Source organism: Embiotoca jacksoni, unplaced genomic scaffold (genome assembly GCF_022577435.1).
Source record: "Embiotoca jacksoni isolate LCO1_2020_lvr unplaced genomic scaffold, fEmbJac1.0.p SCAF_11, whole genome shotgun sequence".
Lineage (NCBI taxonomy): Eukaryota > Metazoa > Chordata > Actinopteri > Embiotocidae > Embiotoca > Embiotoca jacksoni.
The window spans coordinates 17,489,191-17,507,807 of NW_027185241.1; the positions used below are offsets into that span (position 1 = coordinate 17,489,191).

The window sequence follows — 18,617 nt, forward strand, 5'->3', positions numbered from 1 at the left end:
AATATCAGCTTCACGTTTTTAGTGCTGCAACATTTGTGTTGAGACGCTGTAGGAGCATGTTTATTATTCTTTGTGCAATGCTGTTTGTTCAATGTACGAAGGAAAACTATTGTTTATATATGTAACATATCATTCAACCATTACTTTAAAGTTAAGACATCAGCAATTAAACCATGACATGGATTCTAATTTGTTGAGAGAGGAATGAATCTATAATATCACAGGTCTGGTTTCTAATTTGAAATATCTGGTAGGCGAAAAAGCTCAGGTCCGTTTCAATCAAATTGATTTTATGGGGAAAAAAAAAATACTGTTGCAAAATGATAATGAATTTGATTAAATTGTAAGTGCAATGGACAGCTCTGCACAGTGATCTGTAATTCGAAAAATCAGGTAAAATCTTAGTTTAAATTTGGATGCCAGTGGAAAATAATCATCTACTGCCGTTTAAAAAGACTGTTATGTGAGAATCTTAAATACCATCAGCTATCAGAGCCATAACCATGACACAGTCATGTGCACTTTCTCAAACACTGATGAATGCTTGTAAAAGTGGGACTAGTATATTTTTTTCTCCCTGGTGGCTTGTAAACGTAGATGTCGGTCAGTTGTGTTGACTTTAAAACTTTTAGCAGCTCATAAAGTAAACAGATCAACTTTTGTGTCCAACTAGGCTGTAAAGTGAATTTTACAAGTTGAGCCTGGTGGGAGTGGCTCCGCACAGAGAAAGGAGAGTCTAGGGACTGAAGTTTAGGTTCTATATATAGCCTGAATGAATCACAGGGTTTATAGATAGATTAAAAAAAACAAAAACAAAAAAACAACAACATGAAATAAGTAAAACACCTATCTGATTGCGTCTTTAATAAATGTAGTTTGAAGGATTTCATGTGCGTATAAATGTTTGTTTACAGCACTGGAAGAGATCTATGTGGAACCATTAGAGCGTTGTGCGGCAGTGCTGAGAGGCTTCCAGAATTCTTTACATCACCAGAAGAGATTTAGAAATTATTTTCAGGTCTTATAGAGAACTATTATAGAGTTAATAGTGTGTGAAAAGCTTCTCTAGCTGCTCATCCTCCACTAAAGTGAAGATAGACAGAAGTGAAGAGGAGGATTAAGTCTAAACTCAGGCCTCCAGTACAGGGCAGGGAGGGCAGGTTTCCATCCCGTCCCAGCTGTCGTCCCCCCAATGTCAGCTTCAGGGACCAGGACTTTGTCCAGAGAGGGGACATTCCTGGCCGACTGCTGCTGGTTGCCATAGGGAGAGGTAAATGAAACAACAGCAGTGGCATCGCTGCTGCCGCTCCCCCCGCCTGTTCTTGGACTATCTAAAGGCCTCTATTTAGAGAGGCTCTCTGCTGCGGGGACAAAGCCTTCGCAGGGATAAAGGAGGGAGGAGTAAAGAGCGCAGGGCCCTGGGAGAGAGAAAGAACTGGAAAAACTGAAAAAGATGAGAGAGATTATGTCTGTCCTTAAAGCTGCGCCTCACACTCCAGTGACAGAAAGCAAACTGTGTAAAAATTACAAACAAAACTTCCAACTTTTTCTTTGGCAAAGGCAGGTTCCAACTTTCTGAAGAAGTGTCTTCATTCTGTATATTAGTAGGCATTAATAACTCCTCATATATGCAATTAAAAAGCACCTTTGCTTCGTCTATGGCCTCCAACAATTCAGTCCACCAGAAATAAAGTCATACATACTGGCAACAAATTAAACCTATAAATCAGTGCAGACAGTTCTTCACTATCCACAATTTATATCTTTCAAACTATGCAAATGACTAAAACTGTAATTAAACATTTTATTTAATAACTTGGTCCTTCAGTTAAATTAAAAGGCAATAAAAAAAAGCAATTATCAAAGAAACATTTTCACAGAAAAATATTCAAACTGTGTCATGAAAAGTCTTTATGTTGAATATTCCCACTCACAGATCATCCTGAGCGATATTAATTTATTCAAAAAGTTCACACAAGGACACATGTCATGTGCATCGACTGAGCTCTATGAACAATGCAGGGGCGTGTAACAAAGGCCAAATGCTAATTGCAAAATGTCTGTTGTCTTTGACCTGCAGTGCATTTTCAATTCATATGTTGATTTAAGTTGGGCTACAACTTTTTCTTTTTGCTTTGATCCTGCTTTCGTGGCCAAAATGGGCCAAATTTATCTCTGATGTAACAGAAGACGAATACGAAAAATAAGATGTGATTATTTTACAAAACATTTAAAGCATTTTATTGTATGTAAAATGCATATTTAGCCTTATACATCCCTTAAAGGTACAATGTGCAACCAAAGTGTACAAATATTTTAAAGATGTGAAATTACCTTCACTTAATTAACAGACTAATCTTTTATTGCACGGATAACAATGGCTGTACTATTTTCTGATAGTCTGTTTACATCAGTAATACTTGTACACAGCGATATAAACAAGGCGATGATGATCAGGGGAGAAACACACACAAAATGTTCATTTCCATGTATAACTGGAGCTCTTCAATTAAGTATCAGTGATTGGGCCTTTAATGGATCTCATTTTGTCGGCTAATAATCCTTTATAGATGTGAATCCAGCTGCACTGACAACACATGAAGCCGGCAGGATTTAAGTCATACCAGGAAAAGTTTCCAGGCACGACTCGGTAATTCATTCTGGTAATACTGAACATTATTGTGGCGTAACATTGAAATCGGCCAAATCAAAAGAACATTGTGGTAATTAGGCTGTAATTCAAGGAATTACCACATCGCCACACAGGCTTAAATAGTCGTGTTGGGAGAAACGCAAGGCACATTATTTTAATGGTGTAATATGCAAACTATGGCTCGTTTCAATTACATGGCTTAACAATGCATAAATGATGCGAGCCTTGTTATTTGGACTGCAGGGTCTGCAGTTATTCAATCACTCAGAGGGGCCAATGTTAGGGACCGCGCTGCCTCCCCTCGTACAGTGCTGACAGTGAGGGCCGCTGCCAAACTACATTTAAGGGAATACAACTAAACAGTGGAGAATGTACACGTTAAATTAACAGTAGGATAATTATATGACCCGTGTGCTGTTAAGATTCAATTTCTAACGCTCTAATTAGGCGACTGTCTCCCCATACATCAGCTCACATCCCTCTGCCAATTTCTCAGCAGAAAGCATCCTGTGAGCGGAAATAATTAGATTTGATTATGACACGGCTCGTGTAATGAAGAAAATCAAAGGAGGGGCTGGTTAAATATGATATGTTTTTAAAATCACTGATTGTTCCACACGCTCGGTCCACTGAGTCCCATTTAAAGACGAGGACAGTTGGGTCCAAACTGGAGGAGAGAGGCTGGGTGTTGTTGTATTAACCCATAACGCACTGCAGAGGGAAGATACCTGTCATCTTAAACCTTCTGACATAAATTTATGTTCATGTTTATACAAAAATCACTGTAACGCTACTTTATTTAGGGCTGTAACTAACAATTATTTGCATAATCTTTAGTGGAAACTGCTTTTTAATTTTCCAAAGCCGAAGATGACACATTTAAAGTCCCCTCTGCTCAAAAATATCTTGGCTTTCTTGTTACTCTGCTTCACTGTGTACAATGAGAGATGACACTTAAAGGCTGTTTTTACTGATGGGGGAATGTGTCCACCTTAAATCTCAATTATAACATATTTTAAGTAGATATTGTGACATCACACCTACTTTGGAAGCCAATCACGACCCACAATGCAACTTTACACAAGTGGAGACGTGGTTGACCCTCCAGCTCACACACACTGAGAGTGGACTTCTCGGTGATGCCGAGGACATCTTGTGTCCAGTAGGTCAACTTTTGAAACAAAACATGTTTGCATATTCATAGATTTTTCAATGTGGAGAAGTTGTAGATGTCATTTGAATGACTTTAATAAAGTAACTGAACTGCTTGTGTGTAAAAACCTTGAACACAAATTATTATTCGGAGCGAGGTTGTAAACATAGAGGATCTTTGAATGGCTCGTTTGGTCCAAGCAGAGCTTCAGTTTACAATAAAGAAGAGCAGCTAATATTCATATTTTAGACAATAAAATCAGAGAATCCGATTTTTTTCTTGTCTTAAAAAAAAAAAAATCAATCAAGAAACCCTCAAATCTAATAGCCTAATCAAAATTGTTTGTTGCTGTTGAATAATATCCTGTCAACTGACTAATTGTTTTAGTGGTTTGCATATGTATAAACCTCTACTATTCCATTTAGTACCACAAAAAATAGTCCTTCCTGGAGTATCATTGGTTACACAGTGTCATCATTAGGGAACAATCATAACTCAATAGATATTTTTTTTATTTCTGTGACTGACTTATTTGGCTTCAAGTGCAGATACAAAATCTGAGATATTAAGAATGTAAATAATATCCTTTAATTTCGGCTATATTTAAATATTAACACGTATTTCAAAATATAAGAGCTCCTGAGTTACAGTAATTCAACATGTGCTGTTACACTGTGGACTATAAGCAGCAGCGCAGATCATTTCTTCAGTTTTTATTTCAGATTATCTGCTCAGATATCAATAATTCTCTCTAAGGCCTGTTTCAAGTCTTACATAACGAGAACCGACCCACGCCTTTCATGCTTACTGTAATTGTTGTGTGCATCAAAGACGGGGGAAGATTGACAGGCTTGTATGGGAGGATTATTACAGTGGGTGAGTGACGACATACTGAGCTGGTCGGGTGGGAGGGGGAGGGGGAGGAGGAGGAGGGGGCGGGGGGGGGACAAGAGAGAGGCAGAGGAGAGAGAGATCTGTGGGTGAGAAGGAGCAGAATGAGAGAAAAGTAGGAGAGGACAAAAAGTGGGGAGAGAGTTAACGAGAGGGAGAGCATTAATTGTGTGCTTTGTGCCGGGACTCCTTTGCTGAGTGTGGCTGTCGAGGTGCGGGCGCTAACCCCTCCAGCAGCCCGCCGTGATCTGAGCCAGCTCTCAGACTGCTGTATTCCAATGCAATTAGGCCACTCAAAGGCCTGCTTAAAGCTGCACCCCCACCGCACACACACATTCAGACAGCAGCAGCCCCTGTGGGTCCCCTCCATTGTAGCGGGGAGGTGTATTCTGTCCCTCTTTGAGGCCGTGGATGAAGAGACCACCCCGGGGAGCAGGAAAAAAAAGAAAAAAAAGAAGCAAGGATTACCTCTCTTTCTGTCCCTTTCCCTCTGTCTTTCTCTCTTTCTGTCTCTTTATCTCTCTCCCTCTCTCTCTGGTTTGAGAGTTCACCTCCAAAGTATATCAGCTGTGCTTCCTCCAAAGAGACACAACTTGGAGTCTCTGCAGCAGGAAGCAGAAGAAGGAGAAGAGCAATGAGGCATCTCTGTGATGGATGTCATTGTGGGACTGCTCTAGCAATATCACTTCCCTCTTCCTCTTTCATTATTCATGCAGTCATATATTTCAACAAGTGGCGCGGGGCGTGTAGCTCAGCAGCGCGTCCCCGTTGGCATCAGTGCCGCAGCCTCAGTCAGTCAGTCAGTCAGCCAGTCAGTCAGTCAGTCCCCTCTGCGTGCTGTATTAAGAGAAAGCTCTTCACGATAGCACACAGCCCTCTTGGCTGCTTCTCAGTGTGTCTCATTCCCCAGAAAGCATTTAAAGCAGATTACAAACCTAACGCTACACCTCCCCAATACGAGAGCAGAGAGGGAGAGAGAGGAAAAAAAACTGGCACATTAACACCTGCAATACTACTCAATGGCATCAACAGATTAACGAGGTAATCCACACAATGAGGTCTTTGATTCGTGTGGTTTGGCAGGCAATAACGCCAGGCATAATGCACACTGTTATTTCAGACCGTCCCAGCACGAGAAAACCTGGCAGAAGCCGTTCCCTCTTATTTTTTATTTTTTTATTTTATTTTGTCTTGCAATCTGATGAGCTTTTGAAGAATTTTAACTTGTGCATCTGGTGCTTGTGCCTGTTTCCTTGTCAGAGAAATAACCCGCTGGCTGCTCCCGTGGCACATGTGAAGGGAGAAGGGGAGGAATCACAAGCTTTCTGAAGGCTGTTTAAACAGCAGGGCTGAGGAGCTCTCCCTCGTCCTTCCCCCCCATTTTTCTGCATAAGGACGTGCGTATAGGATAAGTGTGTGTGTGTGTGTGTGTGTGTGTGTGCGTGCGTGCGTGTGTGCGTGCGTGTGTGTGTGCGTGCGTGCGTGTGTGTGTGTGTGTGTCTGTGTGTGTGTGTCTGTGCGTGTGCGTGTGATAGATCTCGCGGTCCCATCGCTCATGTGTGGCTCGATTAGCCCCACGTGCCTCGTACGTCAGACGTGGAGGCAGAGCAGATGGCAGGAGACGCACCGTGTTACCACGCTGCAGCACTATGTAACGCTGCTCTAATTGAAACATCAATACTGCCCTGTCAATACACTACTGCTACTTTACAAAACAACACTACCAACAGACCTGCGCTTGACAGGAGGAAAGGCTGCCGTGATTTAAGGAGACGTTGTGATGAAAAGTTTCTGACTGAGTCCAACATGACAAAGTAACTTTTTCTGTAACGCTTCCTGGTGCTTTCTAATTTCCTAATTTTGGTGCCACACTTGACTTGCTTTTTGTTTGTACACGGTGTTATGGTGCTAAAGGAAGCATGGAGAAAAAAAGGGAGAGCATTTTCTCTGTAGCATCTCCGCTGTGGCACATTTTTAATGAATTGATAAAAAGTTGAGGGAGCTCACATGGCTGTGATCAGTAATTCGACGTTATCGGAAATTCAGTGGAGAACAGAGAGAAATTAGGCGGCTAGGAATTAATTTGTTATTTGTCCAACTCAATGAGGAGTGACGCAGCCCCTTTAATGAATGGGTAATCCATTACTTATTGCTCCGAGCCGAATTCACCCTTCACTGAAGTGGAAAAAGACAAACATATCTTGCACTAACCTTTGCAACTTGTGAAGGCACATGAGGAGGGGAGATGAGCACTGAGAGCTGCTCCGGAAACTGTTTCTTTTTGGGGAAGGATTTATGTGTTTGTGTGTGTTTCTGTGGTAGGGGGAGTGATTGAGTTTTAAAGCCAAGTTAAGAATCTACAATAAATAATCTCTGCTCACACTGAGGCCACACAGTCCAAATACCGCATGTGGAATTGATTCATGATCAATTGGCTTGCTGCACAGTGGAAAATAACAGACTTTATTTAACTGTGGTTCATATTTGTGTCTTCAGTTGCCCAGCCGCTGCCCCGTCCCTTCTCTGCTCACAGTTCCTCCATCTACTGGACCCGGAGAGTCCGACTGCTGCACCTGGTCCACGGAGACATCCTGGACAGTCTGTGACGGTAAGGACCGGCTCTCCACATGCACGTCACTCCTCCGGCTCCTGGTGTCAGGAAGCTCCTTCACAGCACCAGGTCTTGATCTCATGGAGGACCTCTGCACAACATCTGTCTGATGTAACTGTTGGATATAGTATTCATTATCATGAGTGCATGTCATGGGGAAACAGTGTACAGGAACTAAAGGGGATGCAACTAATGACTCATTTTACTCACCAGTTAATTAGAGGATTTTCTCATTTAATTGACTGATTGAAAAGATTGAAAAATGCTTGTCAGAATTTTCCAAAGGCCACAGTGATGTCTTTAAATAGCCTGTGTGGTCCGGCTGACAGTCCAAAACCAAAACATACCATCAAATATGGAAAAAGCAGATAATTCTCACAACTGAAAAGCTGCAACAAGGATGTGGTCAGCATTTTTTATCAAACAAAATGTTGTTGTTTTTTTGTTATGAATTACTTAATTGATTATCTAAATAGTTGCCAACTACTTCAAATAATTGTTTCAACTTTAAAAACAACCATATATCCAATAAGAAAAACTGACTTTTTAGTGGTCAAATGGGCGCAAATCAAATTTATTCACCTTCATCTCTTCCAAATTTAAGTCTTCAATGTCCACTGTTTAATCAATAAATAAATTCCTTAAAATACAAAGAGAAAGTAGAGGAACAACCAGTGTATGTGGACTGGTGGTGCTGCAACTCACTTTGAAAGCAATACTTTGTGCCTCGGGCTTGTTGAGGCGCAAGTTAACCATTCTCTCTCCAGGAGTTTCCAACATCGGGTTGATGGAACAGAAGTTTAGTGTTAAAGACAAACAATCAAATTAGTATTGGTCTAAAAATGACTGGATCTTCCATTTCCTATTAAACAACCAGACAACTTGTTATTGTTAGAACCTCCTTATCTGGTAAAGGCACGTCTTTCTCCCAAAGTCTCCACCTCAAACCCGATGACATCATAAGGAGTTATTTTCTCAGAGGTCTTTTCCTCCCCGTGACTAGTAAACTGACATTTACGTGTAAAATCTGTGGAAATACCATTTCATCTCATTTCTAATGAGCGATGTTTTTATTTATAGACATTAAGCATTATTTGTTCTTCTTAAGACTCCTTGAGGTCTTCCATCTGCCGCACTTCACACCACCACCATTTGGAGCAGGAGCCACGACTTCTATGACATCGTTTCCCCCCCTCCTTATGGAAGTCATAGGTGAAAATAACTGAGAAAATACACAGAGCAAACGGGATGTGAGCTTTTCAGAGAAATCTGATTCAACTCAGTATATTCAGGAAAAACAAACAAAACAAAAAAACGAGGACGAACAGCTGAATTTGAAATCGATTAAAATCTGTCTCTGTCCACGGGAGTGACGTTCAGACTCCAGTTACGATTTGATCTTGGCTCAAGTTTTCAGTGAGTGTTTATGTCTCGGAGTTGTGAGGAATCCCGAGCCGGCAGCTTACAGCGGGGGTTTTAGTGATACAGTATTTACAAGGCATGAGGAAGTGGGAGCGCTGCAACAGACGGCACCGTACACGGCACTTTCAATTATTTCTCACAGCATTCATGAAAATAGAAGCACTGCGGGGAGTACAGTATGAACGACAAAACTATAAAAAGACATGAAGTGAAAAGAAAACTCCAAGCTAAAATAAATGGAGCTGTGTGCTGTTTCTGGTGAAGAGCTCAGAATAGTGTCAGAGACAGACATGGTGTGGTGGAGTGTGGACAGGCTGAGCAGTGATGGAGCAAAACAGGTGAATAAATAATTAGAGGGAGGTTGAAGTTTAGTTTGAGAGGAACTTCTGAATTGGTTTTGAGAGTGAAATTGGACTGATGGCCTCAGCAGCGGGTCTCATGAACAACTCGTAGACACGGATCCAGTCTGAGCAGCAGGTCTGAAGGATTTACAAGAACTTAATGTTGATGTTCAGAGCAGTGGTTCTCAACTGGTCTGGCCAAAATGTCTGAAATACGAAATAAAACTTATTTTAAAGTTAAATAAAAGACGAATGAAACCTAACTACTGATGTCACGATGTTACTTTACTGCCATGACAATGCTAGAAGCAAACAGCTCATAATATTGAAAATTGAAACGATAATATCAAACGTATATCTTTCAAAATAAAAGCACCGCATCTTAAATTCAGTACACTTCAAAATAGAATTTGGACTTTTTCTTCCCCTCAACTTTGAATTTTTCACGTACACATCGGCAACTCACTAAAAATGGTCCCACGACCCACCAGTTGAACACCACAGGTTTAGAGGGTATAATGTTTAACATGTTTTTATGCTAATATTTCCTAAGTAGCACTAAACATAGAGCAGAGCTGAGGTTGATGGGAATGTAGTTAGTTCTGTTAGTACTTGACCATGAACACAGTGAGTAGCTGGGCCTCCTGTTAATACACTGTAAGCATCAGTATCCGAGTCTCAGTTAAAATGTAACATACATTTGCACAAATGTGACACTAATGTCTGTACAAAATGTCATTGCATTCAATCCAGACATATTTCAGTCTGGATCAAAGTGGCTGACGACCACAAAGCTGACTGACATTTTCATTCAGAGCCACGCTGCTACCACGGCTAAAAATAAAAGTGTAAAATCATTATTCTCTTCTTTGAGTTTTTTTTTTCTTTTTTCTTATACTATAATGGCATATTATAGGATGGTATTATAGTATTTTGTTGCAGTATAGTATTGTAGTGTTTACCTGATGACAGGTCAGTTGAAGAATCAGCTGCCCCGTGGTCTTTGTGTATGTTGCATCATTCATTCCTGACTGACACCTCCAACTGATCACCTCACAAGACATCTACCTTCATATCAAACCACTTCCTCTGACAGTCATAGGAATGTTTTCTAATATGTATCTATTTGATGATACATAAATAAACCGTCTGATTGTCTGATTTCTTGGTTTTTAGTAATGTCACTCAGCTCCCAATTCTCAGCAATTAACTTGTTGTTTACAGTTTTAGTATTAGCCACAAGGAAGAACCACAACAACAAAAATAGATATATAAATAAATGAATACACAAGTGGTAATAAAGTGTAAAAGAATATCCTTCAGATCAAAAGCTTCAGATTGGTAAATTTGGAATTCACACAAGCAGAGGAATGCGCGCGCACACACACACACACACACACACACACACACACACACACACACACACACACACACACACACACACACACAAACATCTACACTACATCCTCTCTGCCCTCTAACTCATCAGCAGAAACAGATGACAACCAGCTTTTCCTGGAGCTCATCTCTCGCCTCTCTCACATGAGGAGCTGCTGCAGAGAGAGAGGCTTACAGACAGAAATGTTTGTTTCCCAGCTCTTCCACCGTCTCCGTGGGACGACCCTCCCCATCCCCCCCATCTCCCCCCTTATCCCCCCTCTCCTCCAATCCCCCCCCCCCTCAACCTAATGGATCAAACAAAGGACATCATTTGTAGGCCAAGTCTTTTTCTGAGCGTCTCTCTCCTCGGCTCTGCATACCAATCCAATACAGCCCAAGGAAAAAAAGCCACGCCGCGGTACATGTGTATGTGTGGTGTTTGTGTGTGTGTGTGTGTGTGTGTGTGTGTGTGTCTGGGCCGGGGGTTGGAAGGCCTGTTTGCCTCTCCGCCAAGCATCGATTTATCCTTTTCTCCAATTTATTTCTCCTCCTTGCCTCTACAATCCATTCAGATCTGCCTCTAGGGGAGGAACTCGGGGTAGAGACGTTGTCAGGCCTCGTCTTTGCCTCCTAACACCGGCTCAGAGCTCATCTACAGGCCCGGGGACTGTGTTCCCCCTGCAAGGACATGTTGGGCGGCAACGCACACACAAACAGTCACCTGTCGACCAGCGGCACACTGTTTTGCCAGAGCTGTAATTGGCCTGATAATGCAGCATAAAGGACAGAGACAGAAGGCTACAATGATCGTGAGAAGTCTGAAATAGAAATCTATTCATCAGACTACAAAATTATCTCATTTCTTTTACCTTGGTCTTTTTTCTGCAGTAACAACTGTTGAAGGAGTCAGAATGATATTTAATTGTTCCTTTTAATCAGGCCTGGACTCAGCATATGCTCAGATATGATCAGAATAACAATGTCTCAAGTCCCGATTCAAGCGTCTGATCCCTATCGCTGTCTGTATGATTCTGACATTTTCAGATGTTATTACTCAGACTCAAGGATTTGTATCCTAAAGCCTCGACAGTGACAACGGCGCTGAACAGAAATGCTGCATGTGCACAAATCCCACTGTTATACCTCTACACACACACACACACACACACACACACACACACACACACACACACACACACACACAGGCACGCACGCACGCAGGCACACACGTTCGCGCACACACACACACACACACACACACACACACACACATACACACACACACACACACACACACACACACACACACACACACACACACACACACACACACACACACACACACACACACACACACAGCATGGCAGAGATCTGAGCCATTCGTCAGTGTCACAGTGAGCGACGCCTGGCACATCCTTACACCTGAAGTTGATCAATGCAGATATGTCCAGGGGGAAATTGAAATCCATAGGAAATTAGGCGGCGCCACTGATTTATTGGAATAGTAAATCACAGTGTGTGTGACGTGTGAAACGTGTGTGTTCCAGCTGTGTGTACAATACTGTACCTTGGGTCTGGCTGGCACGGTGATATTAGCAGGACGCACCTTCCGGTCTCTCTCCATTTGGTAAACCCACTGAAGCAGGTCCAGAGGGGGGCAGCAGTCCCTCTGGTACACCTCCCTGTGAGGGACGGGGTGATGCGACCCCATGGACACAATGCTCTGCAGGGGGCCCTCTGAAGTAAAAAAGAAAATCGCGGAAGTACGGTTAGAGGATGGTATGGCACCGTTTGCCCCACAAGCCATGTTTCTATCCAAATGTCAAACACATTTTTCAAAATCTATCTAATCTTTGGTCACTAAAGACATCTCATGGATTGAAATAAGTAATGAAACACAAAAAGTAAAACAATAAAAGGTTTTTCTGACAGCTTTTGCTGACTTGAAATCCTTGTTAGTGTTTCCCCAAGTTTTATAAAGACTTAAAAATGTCATGAATTCAAATCCTGTTTCTGATATTATTTATGGCATTTTTTTTTAGCAATAGTTGTTAAGATTTATTTGCATTTTGCAATGTTTTCAACATGGTAGTCTTTATTGTTCCACCATTCTGTGCATAACTCAAAATGCCCACCTTCGTGTGAGGAATTCACAGTAAAGATGCAACATGTATCCAGATTTACTGTGTAATTCATTGACATAGTCCTCAGTCTTGAAAAAGAATGAACACTATGAATGAATATGTTGTAACTTTTTGTTTTTGCAGCTATTAACTCTTTGCTTGCACATACTGTAAAATGTGATTGGAAAAAAAAATAATTCAAAACTTACGCATTAGTAACATTATTTACTCCTTACAGAAAAAAAGCATTAGTTTCCCATGTTTTCAACATAGGACACGTCATCACATTACTTTTTGCATGTGAAATTTATGTTTTTTTTTCTGTGAGGTACCTGAGCCATAAATCAAAGTTTAAATCCTAAACTAATCCGTTGAGCACCAAAGCAGCATCAAAATGTTGTCAATTTAAAAATCTATTCCTCAACTTTCTGTGCTCGGAAAAAAGAACTGCGATTCTTTTAAGGGAGGAACTAGAAGAGAGGTACGCTAACAGTGCAACACACACACACACAAAAAAATATCTATCTACACCGATGTGTGAGTCTCTTAGAGGAGATTGAATTGATGCATGAATGTTCAAATAAATCCAGGAGGCTTTTCATAAGAATAAAACACAGATAGTCTGTAGTGTGAATCCCGACTGAAGAATCACTGCCTCTCTCTCTCTCTCTCTCTCTCACACACTCACACACACACACACACACACACACACACACACACACACACACACACACACACACCTCTTTTGCTGTTTTTTTTGTCTTTTCTTTCTTTTCCAGGTACACCGCTTGTGTTCTCCTCGCTTGTTTTTGCCCTGCTTTAATTGCTTTTTTTTTTTTTTTCGCAGAGAAGAAGAAAAGACAACAACAAGGCGGTGAAGGCTGCAGCTAATGGAGAGGCTGTAATTGTGAATGGAGGCATTCATCTGGAGACGTTGTCCGTGAATTGCGCTGCACAATACCGTGCGCCGGGCTGCTCAGATCACCAACCAGTCACCAAACACACACACGCACACACACACGCACACACACACACACACACACACACACACACACACACACACACACACACACACACACACACACACACACACACACACACACACACACACACACACACAGTAAACCCTCAGATCACTGGTGCTCAGAGGAGAAACGTAATCACACCTCCGCAGAGAGAAAGACACCGAGGAGGGGAGGAGAGAAGGAGGAGAGGAGGAGAGGAGCTGGAGGGGAGGATGGGAAGAAGAGAGGAGAAATTGTACAAGGAGAGGAGAGAAGGAGGAGGAGGAGGAATGGTGAAATTGATGTTTCCTACCATTTGATTTGGGCCATGGAGCCCAGGAGGCAGATCAGATACAGCTACACACACACACACACACACACACACACACACACACACACACACACACTCACTCATATCACACTTACACACACAGATTCTGACACACAGCACGGGTAAGCAAACACACACGCATGCACACTCTCATTCGTGCAAGTAAACCTGCATACAGATACACACATACAGATGCATACATTCAAAACTATGAATCCTTATGAACATTATATAACCTGTAAGAGCGCAGAGATATCTCACAAATCCCATAATTCCCTCTGCCTGTCAAACTCCCATCACACACACACACACACACACACACACACACACACACACACACACACACACACACACACACACACACACACACACACACACACACACAAATATCCTCTAGCCAAACAAACACCATTAAGTCAAAACACACAGAAAGGCGACTAAAAAAGACACAACAAAGCTGACGGTATAGAAAAAAAACCCTTCATCTCAGTGAGGCGAGACGAGGCACCTGTCAGCGCGGCGGTTCCTGCTACTACAGAGAAACGTCAGGAAACAACAACTCAATTAAACACACCATCCCTGTTCAATTACTGCCACATAATCACAGCAATTTACCTTCACTTGCTGCACAGCCACCAAACAAACACACACGGGGGCAAGCACACTTCCAGAGGCGGAGAGGCGCTCGCAAACACACACAGACACAAGGCTGGATCACAAAGACAAGCTGCTGGAGCTGCGGCTTCATCCTACACATCGGGAGTGTAACGCTCATTATGTGCTATCTGCAGTGTAACTGGCATAAAACAGACAGCGAGGATGTTGGAAGAGAACAGTTTCAGTCAAAAGCTTATTTACTGTATCTGGGAAGAACTACATTTCCAAACCGGTCCTACAATACAGTACAGCCAACATGGCAGCAAATACAGTGGGTAATATTTAAGGCTGTGCTGTATAGAAATGCAAATAAGAAGTATAAAACTGTCTGTGATCAGTAGTTACATTTGAAGTTAAAGGGAATTAAATGGATTTGGGAATGTTTTGCACTTTCTTGATAAAAATCAAACACCTTAAATTCATCAATCAGTTGCCATTATGTCACCGAGCCAAATAGGAGGTATCATTTTCCAACAATAATCCCCACATTTTATTTTGCCTTGCCCCTGATATTCTTGTTCTCTGAATGGTGTAAATATTTGTTGTTTTATTCTGCCCAGAAATCAATTATTTTTCTCTCAATTAATTCAGCATTGCCAGTTTATATACCGAGCCAAAATAAATGCAATCTATGATAACAGTCCTGCAACAAATCTTATTTTCTGGATGATTATGGTGTCGAGGTTTTGTTGACGTCTTGATTCAACTTGATGGTGGTTTTGGATACTGTGGTTTATGCAGTTTGCATTAGTGCAAAAGTGTTGTATTACACTGTAAGTGTGCCTAATAAACTGGCTACTGTGTTCCCTTTTTAGTCCACTGAAGTAAAGAGGAGTAAAGCTTTTAACAGAGGACACAGGAGGTCAGAGAAAATCAGTATACAGTGGTAATTTCTGCTCTCAGTGGGATGTGAGTGTGGTTTATACAATATAATAATCACAAAGTTGACCTGGAACAGGGCAGAATTCATTAAACTGCTCGTAAAAACTGAATATCTACGAGTAAAACTAAAACTGTCTGGAGAGGGACTCCCCAGCTGAACAAAAACTCTGACATTCACAGGTTCAATGCTTAAATGTGCAGATAGAAAACCTGCAGTAATTTGTCAGAGAATGATGAGTGTGGACACTATGTGACCAAAAAGGTGTGTGGACACGTGTACGGATATGTTGTATATTGTACACTTTTGATGGGGTGTGGATGTTTTTAATCGTTAGTGTAACACCCCTGAGGTCTAAAAAAAAGTTCCATACTGTGTCATTTCAGATTTCCATTTCTTCAGCAAGTTTAATACAGAAATAATTTCAGAAAGTGTCAAAACGCTCGGCCTACGGCGAAAGACACACGTCCTGTATTCAGTAACTGAGCCATTTGGACTTTGTGATGTCACAAACTCACTAATGTCATCTGTCCGCCCTCAGCACAGCCTACTGTCCAACCGTTTATGCAGAAGAAAACACATAGCAGCCATTCTGTGGCGTTGCTACAAGACCAAAGAAAAGCTGTGGTTGGCCTGGGCAAGAGTCACTCGGAAAAGAGTCAACCAATCAGAACAGAGGGTAATTTATGTCAATACGCTTTAAAGACACAGACGCAAAACTGCCTGTTCTTGGTGGAGAGATGTAAAACTATATTGGATTTTGAAACTCAAAACAACAAAAATATCTTCTTATGAAGATCAAAACTGAAAATATATCAAAGGAAAAGTGTAAAATAATGAAGTGAGATCTCAATGCCCCAACAAACATTTCAGACTATAGAATGCTTCCAGATTTGTGTCAGCAGATTGTATTTGGCTCTTCCCTGTTTCAACACGACAATATTGCTGGGCACAAAGCTGAGTCGTTAATTACATGGTTTTCCCAGTTTGGTGTGGAGGAACTGCCCTGCACACAGCCTTGACCTCAACCCCTTCCAACATGTTATAGGATGAACTGGAATGCTGAATGTGAGCTCGGCCTTGTCGTCAAAACATCAGTGTTCAACTTAAATGATGCTTCTGTGGCAGAACAGGAGTAAATCCTTGCTGCTGGGATCCAACATCTTGTAGGAGGCCTTCCCCTAAAGAGTGGAGGCTGTTACAGCAGCACATGAGCAGCCATGTTGGAATTAGATGTTTAAAAGTTGAGCAAAATATTTTGGTGCTGACATCATTTGTTCAGTTGTCCATATACGTTTGCCCATGTTGTGAATGTGACTACATCTGACAGGGGACGACTACACCCATATTTAATGGAAAGGAGTGCGTGGAGCTAAAAATCAAATGCTATGCAGAGATCATGAAGAAAATGGATTTGTCCTTACTAAGTAAATTCTAATTATATAATAATAATTAATACAGAAAATTAACATACTTATTTAATTTAAATATAATAATAATAAAAAAAAATCACAATAACTCTTAATTTGTATTCACCTTTTTTCAATTAAATACAGGTATGCTCTAATCTCATAACAGAAGAGAATAGCCAGCTGGCTTTAGCTTTACATTTACCATACAGACATGGAAATCATTTCTCTAATATATATTTTAATAATCTCCATCCAGTATTCGAATGTATTCTGTACATAGTGTAATAAGAGCTTGTCTGGAAATTACAATCACAGTGTCACGACTGTGCGACGTTCAGAGCACAGTGTGCCACACTACGACAGGATGATGTCACTGGGGATAAAACTGAGGAATAGCAACACTGTAAGAACCTGTGAATGAGTTGTGTGTGTGTGCATGTGTGTGTGTGGACAGCAGATTGACTAACAGCTTGAACTTGGGTTAGATCCAGAAGCATGGGGAGGGATACATGGATGGATGGAGCGAGAGGGAGAGGAGGAGGGAGGGGGGGGGGGGGCATTGATTTCTCAACAGAGAGATCAGCATCTTGACAGAAAGAGATGAGAGAGCAACAGAGCAAGAGACACACACACACACACACACACACACACACTCTCTCTCTCAAGCACACACACGCACGGAGAGAGGAGGTTCCCACTGTGGCCCTCAGGTGAAATTCCATGACTTTTCCATGACTTTTCAGGTTTCCATCACTGAGCTGGAGTACTTTCATGCTCTAGAAACGTTCCTCATTCCTTACTTGCAGATTCATTTCCAGAAAAGTTTGGCTAAAATAAGGATTTAATGCAAAAAAGAAGTAAAAATGTTGTACAATAAATCCTTCTGAAAATGTTTCTAATTTGAAGCCCTTCCATCCAGCAGGTCCCCGTACCGGGACCAGGCGATATTCGTTATACAATTAAACTGGTTCCATTCTTTGAAGTGTGGAATATTCACTGAAGAGGCTGAAGTACAACTATGATTGAAATGGACGTAGCATTTGTTGTGCTTCATTTCTGTTGTATTAACTTTGGTAGAGTTGCAGCGGAGCATTTTCAGAACAGGTTCAATAACATTAGTGTCACCGATTTATTGTTATAATGCTGTTACTTATTCTATAATTTACAATTTTAATTGGGTGGAAGTGGGATGGAGCTATAATTATCTGGCCTGGTATTAAGCAAAGGAGACTTGTTATATTTCAAAATTGTCCCAAGTGTCTCAAATTCACAGAGCTCATGGTTGTTCATTCAGGCCGTACAGTTCTGTAGGTGTTATTGATTAAATCTGGGGATGTTTTTACAGGTGCAAATTAAAAAAAAAAAGTAGCATAGGGTTTAAGGGGTTAACAGCTCATTTGTTAAGGTCGCTGACTATCAATCAAAATTCCCTGATATTCCATTTGACAGAGATCAACAGGAATGGTTCAGCGTCTCTCCCCCACCTTGCCTCTGACACTCTTAACAATGCTAAACCCCCCCGACAGGAGGACATGGAGGACGGTGCTGTGGCTTTGTGCCGGTGCGGCTAACGAGGTGTGTGAGTGTGTGTGTGTGTGGAGGTCGTGTGCACCGGGGAAGCTGAGGCACACTGTGAAGGAGGGGGCGGGACTGAGGAGGGGCAGCCAGGGGTCGCACTGTAATTACACATCACAGTCCCTGTGGTCAGCTGACTGGCTTCTACTGACTGCGGTGCTTCAGCCACAGGAAGCAGAGCTGG

The 18,617-nt window shown here is 41.7% G+C and overlaps 1 protein-coding gene and 1 long non-coding RNA gene across 2 annotated transcripts in view; one reads left to right on the forward strand and one right to left on the reverse strand.

Moving 5' to 3' along the window:
* Positions 1 to 1,850: 1,850 nt before the first annotated feature.
* LOC138194570 (furin-like protease kpc-1) overlaps positions 1,851 to 18,617 on the reverse strand; it is a 182,260-nt gene continuing 165,493 nt past the window's right edge. Inside the window, exons 19-20 of the mRNA XM_069143414.1 lie at positions 12,019 to 12,188; positions 1,851 to 7,423 (exon numbers count right to left, since the gene is read on the reverse strand). Coding sequence (XP_068999515.1) covers positions 7,190 to 7,423; positions 12,019 to 12,188 — 404 coding nt within the window. The 3' untranslated portion in view covers positions 1,851 to 7,189. The remainder of the gene's footprint in view (positions 7,424 to 12,018; positions 12,189 to 18,617) is intronic.
* On the forward strand, positions 5,993 to 15,376 carry LOC138194571 (uncharacterized). Its single transcript, XR_011177933.1, has 3 exons — positions 5,993 to 6,094; positions 7,194 to 7,305; positions 13,422 to 15,376. It is a non-coding gene; the product is annotated as an uncharacterized lncRNA (long non-coding RNA).